At 43.3% G+C, this 12,706-nt stretch overlaps 1 protein-coding gene across 1 annotated transcript in view; it reads right to left on the bottom strand.

Moving 5' to 3' along the window:
- Positions 1–7,386: 7,386 nt before the first annotated feature.
- Positions 7,387–12,706, bottom strand: part of PEX7 (peroxisomal biogenesis factor 7) — a 75,602-nt gene continuing 70,282 nt past the window's right edge. Inside the window, exon 10 of the mRNA XM_052645790.1 lies at positions 7,387–7,746. Coding sequence (XP_052501750.1) covers positions 7,678–7,746 — 69 coding nt within the window. The 3' untranslated portion in view covers positions 7,387–7,677. The remainder of the gene's footprint in view (positions 7,747–12,706) is intronic.

Below are 12,706 nucleotides of genomic sequence, written 5' to 3'. Positions count from 1 at the left end.
CGCGCCTGCCCCGCCGCACCCGGCGGTGGCGAAGCTCCGGGACCGGCGGGAGGAGAGCGCGGAAGAAGGCCGGGATGAGCGGAGCGAGGGCGGCAGGGGCGCCCGCCCAACACCGCGGCGAAGGGCAGGGGGCGCCGGCTCGGCTGCGGAGAAGGCAGCTCCAGGCAGGCGTCCTCGCGGCTCGGCGGTTCCGCGTCCGACTGCCCCGCAGCTCCGGGGAGGCAGGAACGGGGGCGGGGGACTCCGAAAAGTGGCAGAGGTGGGGGGCTGGTCTGAGAGGAGTGGCGGGAATCCTAGCGACAGCGACTTGTAAGTAGGTGACGAGCGGCGATGGGTTGTGTCCCACGCGGTTTCACCGGCAGGGAGGACGCTCTGCGCCTGGAAACCTCGGCAGCTGCCGCGAGGGGGACCGGACCTGCTCCCCTCGGGAGCCCCAGCACCCACCCGGGTCGGCTGTCGGGGCGCGGGCCCCTCTTCTGCATTGCCAGCCGCTCGCGCTCGTCCCTCCTTCCCGGATCCGGGCTGGGGGATAGCGGGCACAGCTAAAGATTTTAGAAACAACAGCGTTCCGGGGTCGCGCCGCGTTTATTAGCCTCAACAAGTGACAGCGCCCTCAGCCCCCTTCCCCGCGAGATGCAGCGGCTTTTCCACCCACAGTTTCTCCCGGCGCAGCCGCGGGACCCTGTTCAGTTGCCGGCCAGGGAAGAGAGAAACTTCGTTGCCCGCGGGTTGCGGGGCTCCCGGATGCTCGGGTGCCAACCCCCCAACTTTGAAGGAACCCAGAGCCCCCTAAGGACGCCACCGGGGCGTGCTTCACTTAGGGCGCGAACCGGTCCCTTCCAGTCTCAGGCGACGCGCTCTCCAGTCCCGCGCCTTCCACGGAGGGACCCGGGGTTACGCTCGCGGCTAGGAGCGCAGGGATGTTCCGGGGGTGCCGTGGCCTCGCGGGGTTGCAAAGCCTGGGCACGGGGGGCATGGACATCTATTGCAAGCGAGGCAAAGATGTGAAATAAGCCAAAAAGCAGACTCTGAGTCCAAGTAGCGTCTAATGGTTCCGGAGGATCGCCGGGGCGCCGGTTCCCAGCGGTGAGCCGGGAGCAACTGGAGGCTCTGGGGGGTGCGGGCGTGGAGGCTGGGGAGGGCACAGTCCCAGGGGCGGGAACCCGGGATGAGACTTGATACAGCTTTCTCTGGATCCGCGCAACCGACAGCCGGCCGCTTTGGGAAGCAGGACAACCCCTACCTCCTGGCTCCCCGGCCCAGGAAATGTCCGCCTCCCACAGGACTGGTGGACTGTTTACTTCTTATTTGACTCAGAGTAAAAATAATGAAATTCTTAATTTCTGCAGGTGCAAAACTTGTGTGTTCCATTACTCTGAATTTCGTTTTCTGTAAAGTAACGTCCGGACCAGTAAATTCAGCATCGGAGGGGTTCGCCCAGCCGAGGTCACCGCTAAGAGTGAGCAGTTTAGTTTTCGTGCTACTTAAACATGAGAGGCTTGACCAGGGCTTGGGAGCAAGGAAGAGGGCTGGAGATCGCGGCGCCCTACCTCTCCGTTCCCTTCACTTCTGTTACCCACCAGAATCCCAATCTTCTAACTACGGCAACGACCTAATACACACGATACATTTCCCCAGCAATTCTTTTTCTCTCCTCCACACTTCCACCGCATCATTTCCAGTCCAGATGTTGAAGCCGCGATTATTAATTACTGGGGCCAGAAAGAAAAGAACAGTTTACATCGGGGATAGGTACCATCATAGCGATCTTTCATCTTAGCCAGCTTTGTGTGTGCTGGGAGCTCACGTGGGTGGGAGAGAGACCTGTCTCTAGCTGGGATGCCCAGGGTCTAGTATGGCCCCCTCCCTACCCCCCCCCCCCCACAGGTGAGTATTCAAAAAAATGTTTTCAGAATGGACCCTGTGCCAACTTTCCAGGAACAACACTGGATAGTATTATACTTACAGGCGTGCTTCCGGTTCCCTGGGGAATTCCTGGGTTTCTGGGTGGGTTGGTTTGTTTTTTTTTTTTGTAGCTACAATCTATGGTTACACACCATTGGCTATTTCAGGGACTCTGTTCTTCAACTGTTGATGTTATTTCTTTAAAAAATGAGGTTTGAAGCAACAGTTGAAATTATGTATGTGGTATAAGCCTATATTTAAAGTACACTCATAAAAACTTTGAAAATTAATTTTTTAAAGACAGCATCAGCAAATACCACTGTTCTACTTCTGGGGGTTGTTCCAATCAAAGAATGGTGGTTTTAAGCCATATTAAGTGAATATAAAGAATTGTCTGCACAGACCTAGTTTTAGAATGATTCATTTCTGCCAACAATTATAATTGCTTCCATTTGTGATGCTAACATTAAGTAAAAGATTTGAGGCTGATTCAGCTATCTTACTCTTCTCATTTAGGCAAGAATATTTAGCTTAATTTGAAACCTGCATTGGCATGGAAGAGTACATTTTCTCCACTTTACTGCAGATAATTCTTTTCTATTAGGGCTTTCATTTTTTAAAAAGTTAATATCATCTCCCACACCAGTTACTAGATAAGCTCCTAAAAGAAAAAATGAGAAATCTCCTGAAGAAAAATGGGGGGTGGGGGGTGGGAATAAGAATACCATTTTTAGCAAGGTTAATTGAACATGAATGTCAATCTGAAGGTCAAAAAACTTATTTGACCTACTGGTATCTAGGGTCCATTTTCTTTGGAGCCACACAATTAATTTTTACAGCATTAGATAAATCCTTTAGTTCATTTATTTGGTGAATATATCCAGCTAGTGTTTTGTACCAGGCCGTCTCTTAGCCACAGAGGATTCTTAGTCCTTAAGGGATTCACAGGAAGAGATGAGGTAACACAATGACACTTATACAACAGTGGGGGCTTGTGCCAGAAACAGGGGAGTGCCAAGGAGGGCAGCAACATCAGCCTGAGAAGTGCATCAGAGAAGGCTTCCTGGAGAAGGAAATAAGGTCTTATTTCATTATTTTAATTGCAAAAATAAGGCATGCTCATTATACTATGTAAGAGGAAAACAGAATTTATAAAGAAGAGAACTTGCTGTCTTCAATATTTCCCACCCCCAGCCCCACTACAGAGAGCTGGCTACTGTTAAGAGTTTGACATGAACATTTCAGTTTTTTTTGTGCTTATATGGATGCATACATAAGCCTTCCTTCAAAAAAAATAAACTTAGGATATCATACTGCTGCTGCTAAGTTGCTTCAGTCGTGTCCGACTCTGTGCGACCCCATAGTCGGCAGCCTACCAGGCTCCCCTGTCCCCGGGATTCTCCAGGCAAGAACACTGGAGTGGGGTGCCATTGCCTTCTCCATATCATACACACCTGTCTATAAAAGCACATTGTGGTAACCAGCCTCTAAGAGAGTCCCCATAGATTGCTGGCTTCCGCATCTTTAGGCCCTGTGAGCCCCTCCCACGCTCTAGCAGAGTTGGTCTGAGTGGCCGCGACTGACAGGAGGCAGCAGAGGTGATGGCTTCACTCCGGAGATGAGTGTGTAAAAGACCGAGGCTTCCATGTTGACTTTTCCCTTTCTCATATCAGTCAGTCTCAGGGAAAGCTAGATGCCATGTTTCAGGGACACTCAGCCAGTGGAGGGTTCTACACGGTGAGTATCTGAGGCCGGCTAACAATCACCTGAGTGACTTTGGAGCATTACACGGGGAGTTTGTGAGCACGCTGGTGGTCCTGGGGCACAAAGTTGTGACTATGGAGAGAAGCAACGCTGCAGATAGAGGCAAGAGCTAGCCCCAGAGGACCTCGGCTGCCTGGTTAGTGAGCTTGAACTTTTTCCTGTAGGCAATCCTATAAGCAGAGAAAGGTTTTACACTGAAATTGATGTAATCAGATTGCATTTTAGATCAGCCTCCGGCAGCTGTGTTGAGTAGGATGGTTCTGAGGGCACAGAACTCGAAACAGACACATCATTTAGGAAACTGCAGCGACTATCCAGAGAAAAGCTAATGAGGGCTTGAACTAGGGCAGTGGTGTTTGGATTGAGGAGAAGAGACAGAGTGGACAAGTATTTAGGGGGTAAAAGGGATGGGACTTAGTGACTGATTTGATATGTCTTGGAGTGGAGAGGTGGGAATAAGCAAAGGAGCAAGGATGGCATTAGTTTAGCTTGAGCTCCTGGGTGGACTGTACTGACAACAAATGAAAAATGCATGTGCAGGAGGAGCCCATGTAGTAAGCAAGATGAATTTGGTTCAGTTGGGAGAGCCAGGTGGGGAAGGCAGGAGATTCGGGAGTAGTCAGTATGGAAGTCAAGAACATATAAGTAGATTATCTCTTTCAAAAAAGAGGCCTATTAAGTAAGAAATAAATGAGTTCATTTCTGGAAGAGCCAAATTATAGCTAAGATACACAGAGAGTGCTCACTGCCAAAAGCAGAAGGGACAGCTGACCCTCAGCCTGAGTCTTCCCAGATGAGAGATGCTTTAGGAGGGCCACCCCAGGACCATGGTGTTTCTTAGCTCTTTAAACTTGGAAACACAATCTTGTCAGTTTAGACTTGGAAACAATTCTCTTAGGAATGATGAGGATCTAGTTACCAGAGAGCACACAACTTCCTATTTCTCAGTGGGCCAGTTTCTGTTATTTCTAAGAAAACAGCCACGTGGCAGGACCAGATCCAGTCATAGCTGATTTCAAATTCCAGCTCCATACTTCCTGGCAATTATGGCCCCTGAGAGCCTTCGTTTCTGTGTCTGGAAAATGGGAGGGCTTCCTTGCAGGGATGTCATAAAGATTAAAGGGAATAAGATACAGAAAGCATCTCATGTGATGCCCAGGTCACAGAAGATACCCAGTGACCTGAGTTCCCCTTTCCTGCAGTCACTCCTCAGTGCTGAGCTCTCACTGCAGGTACAGGAGAAACTTGGGAGAGGCAGATGGGGATGAAACTCAAGAACTCAGCCGCCAGGAGATAAACTCTGATCTTCCCGACCTAGAGGGAAGGACTGGATATCCTCTCAAAGTCCAGAGGCTGCTTGGTTCGTGAATTAGTAAGAATTTTAAAATCTTGTGCATTCTCTTTCAGGATAGAATCCAGCTCCTTTCCCTCTAGCTTGACAATCCTAGCTCAAGGAACTCACTGAATAAATGTTCCTCCACCCTCTTTCAGATTAATAGACCTCAAGCACCTGAGGTTAAGTATTATGAAGTAGTGTTCTAAACAGCTCTAACATCCCCAAAACAGAGGGGGGTGGGGGTGGGGGGCGTGGGAATCGAGAGGGATATTAGTTTTTTAATTACCAGTGTCTGTTTCAAATGATACATGATAAATTATTTTAATAAAATCTCTTGCATTCTAAAAGGAAAATAAGTCATTTCCTTTCATTGTAAACAAACATGATCTGGGTTAGGTATTTTAGGTCTATTATAAATTCTGTCCATACAGAGAATACCAACTGTGAACCTGCTTTTACTGAGCTGCATACACTTGGTTCAACAGTTTGTCTTTCTTACGGAGGGAAGCAACACAAAAGCAGTTTATGAAGTGACCTCATCATCATGCCAGCTCTAAGGATGCGCTTGAGCATCTTACAAAACAGTCATGCGAAGCAGTGTCCTCTCTATGGGGGCCTCTCAAAAACAGCACTGATTGTTCTAAGAACCAAAAAGAGTTAATACTTTCTGTAAGACCATTCATTCATTCGACAGATATTCACTGAACACTTTCTATGTGCCAGGCATGGTGCTAGGGCCAAGCCAGAATGAGGTCCTTGCCCTCAGGCCTTAGCCACTGCATCCTGTACTGAACCGGACTTCCCATTTATCCTTCCAGTAGCAACTTTCTAAAACTTAATCTTAGAAAATATATTTTCAAGCTCACGCTTTGCTCCACTTTTATGTTTCCTTTTTTTAAAATCTTTGTATCTTGTAAGGTGTCCTTTTTCTGCAGAAACTGGGAAATATGTAAATTAGACAATATACATATATTTTATTTTTGTTCTGATAACTACAAGTGTATTTTTCTCTTTAAAAATTCTCAAAAACTTGTTAAAAATTTAACGAGTTTTTGCCATTTGTAACATTTTTAAAAATTTCTTCATTTTTTAATTGAAGGAAATTGCTTTACAGAATTTTATTGTTTTCTGTCAAACTGCAACATGAATCAGCAATGTGAAAGTGAAAGTTGCCCAGTCATGTCTGACTGTTTGGGATCCCATGGACTATACAGTCCATGGAATTCTCCAGGCCAGAATACTGGAATGGGTAGCCCTTCCCTTCTCCAGGGGATCTTCCCAACCCAGGGATGAAACCTAGCTCTCTCACATTGCAGATGGATTCTTCACCAGCTGAGTCGCAAGGGAATCAGTCATAGGTATACATATATCCCCTCCTTCCTGAACAAAGTTGTCTATTCTACTACTTTTCCTCTTTCAACCTAATTTTTTATGGATCATCACACCTCAAGGTTTTTCAAGACCTAAGGAGTTAGTAAGGAGGGTTTATGGCATTAATTAGGATATTTCATTATTAGTTATGAATTAACTAAGTATTTCATTATTTAGTTTTAAGGTAATTTCCTGAAACCTTGGTAGGACCTAAGACTTTTTGCCCAGTGACGTTTTTCAAAAATCTGATTATAGAGAAATAGGAAGAGAGAAATATAGGGTCATGGGTATAATATCTAAAAATATTTGAATAAAAGTAAAACACAGGTAAGCTCTTAACTCTCAGCATCTTTTTTTTTCCAATAATTTTATTTATTTATTTTTGGCTTGCTGGATCCTTGTTGCTGTGCAGGCTTTTCTCTGAAGTTGTAGTGAGTGGGGGTACTCTCTAGTTGTGTGCAGGTTTTTTAATTGTGGTGGCTTCTCTTGTTGCAGAGTACAGGCTCTAGGCATGTGGGCTCAGCAGCTGTGGCTCCCAGGCTCTAGAGCACAGGCTCAAAAGTGGTGGCACGTGGATTAGTTGCTCTGCAGCATGTGGGATCTTCCTGGACCAGGGACTGAACCCGAGTCTCCAGCATTGGCAGGTGGATTCTTTACCACTGAGCCACCAGGAAAGCTCCCATGTTCTCATGTATGACGGACACCAGTCCTTGAGAGAATCTCATTCATCCTGTGTGTCAAGCATGTAGTAGATGCTCAATAAATAATCGCTGAATAAATCTGCAGTTATTAGAGCCCTGTTACTATAACCATAGATGTATCTATATTATATAGTGTTATATATATATACTGTATTAGAAAAAGTAACCTTGGTAGGGGTGTCATAAAATCATAAATGATCAAGAGATACCATTTATTTGATTTTTATCAATAGCAGTCATTATATTTTAAATCAAAAATGACAAATTAAAAGTGAAATATATCACTATCAATATAATCTACAGAGCTCCCATATTTTAATCCATTTTATAATAGGTTCTATTTTAATAGATACTACAAGATACACCATACACCATAACTTCAATTATTATTAAGATTTTAAGAAATATGGCTTATGTACCAGGCTTTAAATAGTGAGCCAAAGTCTTTATCAGCTGCCTCAAAATTGATTCCAAAATGAATTTTTAAACTTTGAAATATGAATAGTATATAAAAACATGAAATCTATAGTATCAATAATTTATTTCCTGCTGAGCAGTTCTTCAGTCAGTCTCCTGTGTTTCTGAATGGAGAAGTTTGTCTCAAGCCAGCATGGTAAGACAAACAGGATCATATATCTTTATTGTTTCATCCCAAGCACAGTCAGCCACCTGGAAAACAAAAAGGAAGTGAGAAGAAACAATCCACAAATGTTCAAAACTGGGAGAAAAAAGCCAAAGTTGCTTGGAGTGTAAGTAGATCATCCACCACTGAACAGATCTTTAAATAGGAGGAACACAGGAACGCGTTTCTGGAAAAAAGTCTGTTTTCCCTTTTTAAGATACACTTTGGGGCTTGTTTCCAACTGACTGAAGTTGCCTGTAAGGGTTTCCCACCAGAGCTACATAATTCCCTATGGGTCCTGAGATAAATGTTGAAAAGGTACATTCCTAAACTGTGAACCAAGACACCATACCAGCTATTATGGGGATAAAAAAGAAGGAAAAGCATAGTGCTTGCCTTCAAAGAATGGCTCATTCAAAACCAAAAGTGGAAAGTGCTCTAATAGACTCTCAGGGAAGCAATTCTTTGAGTCTAGCTGGGAAAGTGTCAGAAGATTTCACAAATGCCACTGCATTCACACTGGCCCTCTTTAGGGGCAGATACAGGGTAGACATAGACATTCAAGTCTAAAAAGTCACAAAAACATGAAGGGAAGATAGTTCAGGGTGCTCAAAAATGTGTGTTAAAAAATTGGTAAGTATAGCAATATCTTAGGGTATAAAATCAATTGTATTTCTGTATACCACCAAGAGAAAAATTTTAAACTGTAAATAAAAAATTCACTTAGAATAGCACGAAATAACAAAATACTTAGAAACACATTTAACAAAAGGTATGCAAAACATCCACCCTAAAATGCAGCTGAGAGAAATTAAAGATGGCCCAAATAAATGGAAAAGATACCACGTTCATGGGTTCAAGATTTATTAAAAAGTTATTTTTTCCCCTAAATGATTTATAAAAAATTCATAATCCCAGCAAGCTTTTTAATAAAAATATAGAAGATGACTTTTAGTTTATGTAGAAAGACAGAGGATCTAGACTAGGCACGAAAATTTTAAAAAAGAGCAACAGAACTGTACTGTTTACACTACTGGAGTCGAGACTGATCATAAAACAAAAGCAATCTAGACAGCGCAATACTGGGATAAGGATATACAAACAGATCAAAGGAAGAGAACACGGCTCTGGAACAGACCCAACACTTGGTCAGCTGCTTTTTAACAAATGTTCCAAAACAATCCAATAGGAAAAGAAAACTCTCTTCCACAAATGATGCTAGAACTGGATGGCCATATGGAAAAAATAAGAATTAAAGCCCAACTTCACACCATAAAACAAACGTTCATTTAAGATGGATGGATCACAGACTGAAATATAAAAGCTAATGGTATAAAGCTTTTAGAAGAAAAGACAGAAGACATATAGTCTCAATCTGAGGGCAAGCAAAGATTTCTTAAATAGGAAGTAATAACCATAAAGATTAGATAATAGACTCAATCAAATAAAACTTTTGATCATCCAAAGACACTGCTAAGAAACTGAATAAGCAAAACACAGAGCGGGAGAAACTATTCACAAAACAGACCCCTGGCAAAGAATTTGTATCCAGAATATATAAAGAATTACTATAACTCAGTAATAAAGACAACCCAATTAAAAATGAATAATAGACTGTTAACAGATAAAAAATATATAAATGATCAATAAGCACATAAAAACATTCAATATCATTAGGCATCATGGAAATGCAAATAAAAACCACAATGAGATACCACTACATATGCACAAGAATGGCTAAAATTAAAGATGTGCTGCGCTGTGCTTAGTTATTCAGTGGTGTCTGACTCTTTGTGGCCCCATGCATGGACTGTAGCCTGCCAGGCTCCTCTGTCCATGGAGATTCTCCAGGCAAGAATACTGGAGTGGGTTGCTATGTCCTCCTCCAGGGGATCTTCCCAACCCAAGGATTGAACCCAAGTCTCCCACACTGCAGATGGATTCTTTACCATCTGAGACACCACGGAAGCCCAAGAATACTGGAGTGGGTAGCCTACAATCTTCTCCCGACCCAGGAATCAAACTGGGGTCTCCTGCATTGCACGCAGATTCTTTACCAGCTGAGCTACCAGAGAAGCCCCCGAATTAGACAACATCAAATGCCAGAAGGGATGCAGAGGAGGTGTCACTCTCAAGTGTGTTATGTGTGTTAAGTTGCTTCAATTGTGTCCGACTCTTGGTGACCCCATGGACTGTAGCCCACCAGGCTCCTCTGTCCATGGGATTCTCCAGGCAAGAGTACTGGAGTAGATTGCCATGCCCTCCTCCAGGGATCTTCCCGACCCAGGGATGGAACCTGTGTCTCTTATGTCTCCTGCACTGGTACACTGGTTGTTCTCTACCTCTAGCGCCACCTGGAAAGCCTGTGTTGGTATAACCACTGTGGAAAACTGGCTGTTTCTTATAAAGTTAAACATACACCGAGTGATTTCACTCCTAGAGGGGCTTCCAACAGAACTGAAAACATTTTTACAAAACAGTGTATATAAGGATGTCCTTAGCAACCTCATTCACAATAGCACACGATTGGAAACAAGCGTAATACATACAAAAGAATGGCTGACAAACTAGTAAATTCAAACAATAGAATGATGCTAAGCAACACAACGGAGGGAACTACTTGTTGGTGGTGGAGGGAGCAACGTGGATGAATCTCACAGACGTAAGTGAGTGAAACAAGACAGGAACAAAAGAGTACCTATAGGAGATGCCATCATGTAAGTTCTAAAACAGGCAAAACTAATCTAAGGCAAAATAAAAAATTAAGGAAACAGTTGTTTTGTCTTTTCAACTGGAGGGAGGTATGGGGCTAGGGAGAGTCTGGAAAGGAGAACAAGGAAATTTGAAAGGAAGATGCAATTGTTTTGTATTGAGATGAGATGTGGATTACACAAGTGTATCTGTTTGTCAAAAACCTACATATAAGATTTGTACATTTCAATGTACAAAAATGACACCTAGAAACAGTAAGAATAATAATGACAATAAAAACTGAACGAGGACATGAGTAGAAGAATAAACAAAACAAGAATGTTGGTAATTGTCAAATCTGGATAATGGAATTGTATTATCCTATTGTTTACTTTCTATACATTTGAAATTTTCCAGAAGAGAAGGAAATGAAAAAATGTAGACAGTAACATTAGGATGAAGCAACAAGAGAGGGATGTGACCAAAGTTATTTGCACTATATTTCCCATCCTTTAATGGTTGCAAAGTTACAAAAGGGAACTCAAAGTCTCGGTCAACCAAATTACCTGGCTGTCACTATAGAATACAGGAACTGCAGATTAATCAGAACTTGAAGTAAAGTGAAAGTTGCTCAGTTGTGTCCGACTCTTTGGAATCCGAACGGACTATACAGTCCATGGAATTCTCCAGGCCAGAATGCTGGACTGGGTAGCCTTTCCCTTCTCCAGGGGATCTTCCCAACTCAGGGATTGAACATAGGTCTCCTGCATTGCAGGCGGATTCTTTACCAGCTGAGTCACAAGGTAAGCCCAATCAGAACATATCAACTCCTTATCATTAACTAACAATATCTCAGCTCAGAATCCAAGCTAGAGAAAGCATTAGAGACCTTTTAGTCAAACTTTTTTAATTGAAGGATTAAAAACCAGACTCTTCAAGATTTGGTTGCTACCTACTTCTGTTTCTCAGTGCACCAGGCTCACACACTCAAATCCTGGCATCTTGCTCATGCCTCTGCGCTCATGTACTCTCACTGATCCCCTCCCCTGACTAACCTTTCTCCCTCCCTTCCTCTCTGGCCCTTATCTTGCTTTGCCTGGAGATGACACCTCTTTGCAGAAGAATCCATTTAAGCATTACCTCCTCTGTGAAGTCATTCACTGCACCTATAATATATCAGCTGTGCTTATTTATTAACAAGTGTTTCTAGCTCTTTGAGGGCATGGACCATGTTGTGCTATAACTTAACAATGATTCAGTAAAGATTAGCTCAAAGAATGAATTTTATAGATTAAGACTGCAGAGCTTAACTGTTTCTCACATTCACACTACAGCAGCAGAGGTGGAACCAGAACCTAACACTGCTGAGTCTGTTCACTGAAAACCATGGCCTCACAAAAGGCTGATCAATACTCATCATCTGCCTAATCCTGCAACAGTAAATTTTTATACCCCAAAACACAAAGATTAGTACACAAATTTATTCGTCTCATTTATGTATATAGTTTTTCAAGTGCTGGGCCTTTCTGTATGTTGTGTCAACTATTATAGAAAAGGGAATCTGAGAAATGAGACTTAAGCTTCTAATATAAGGTATCTGTAACTTATGTTTCTGAATCCTTATTCATCACTCACCGCTTCCCAGGTGGCGTGAGTGGTAAAGAATCCACTTCCTAATGCAGGAGATGTATGAGACATGGGTTTGAGCCCTGGGTCGGGAAGATCCTCTGGAGAAGGAAATGGCAACACATTCCAGTCTCCTTGCCTAGAAAATCCCATGGACAGAGGGCCTGGTGGACTACAGTATATGGGGTTGCCAAGAGTTGGATGTGACTGAGCATGCACGCACAGCCAGTATTCCTGCCTGGAAAAATCCACGGACAGAGGGGCCTGGAGGGCTACAGTCCAAGGGGTTGCAAAGAGTTGGACGTGACTGACCACACATGAATAGACTGATTCAAATTAATGCAAACACTCCTTACTCATTAACTAATTAATTAAAATTAATTAACTATTTCATTAAACCCCATCTAGTGCTGGGCTTCTCCAGTGGCTCAGTGGAAAAGAATCCTCCTCCTTGCTAATGCAGGAGATGCAAGTTCAATCCCTGGGTCTGGAGGATCCCCTGCAGAGGAAAATGGCAACTCATCCCAGTATTCTTCCCTGGAAAATCCATGGGACAAAGAAGTCTGGTGGGCTACAGTCCATGGGGTCACAAAAGAGTCAGATACAACTGAGCGACTAAATAAACAACATGGAGTACTGTGAATTTTAAAAAGCTAACAAGTAAAAAAAATAATAAGGTAAGAAAGAAAA

This window comes from Budorcas taxicolor, chromosome 9 (genome assembly GCF_023091745.1).
Source record: "Budorcas taxicolor isolate Tak-1 chromosome 9, Takin1.1, whole genome shotgun sequence".
Classification (NCBI taxonomy): domain Eukaryota; kingdom Metazoa; phylum Chordata; class Mammalia; order Artiodactyla; family Bovidae; genus Budorcas; species Budorcas taxicolor.
The sequence above is the reverse complement of the archived record's forward strand: the minus strand, read 5'-3'. Positions and strand labels throughout refer to the sequence as shown.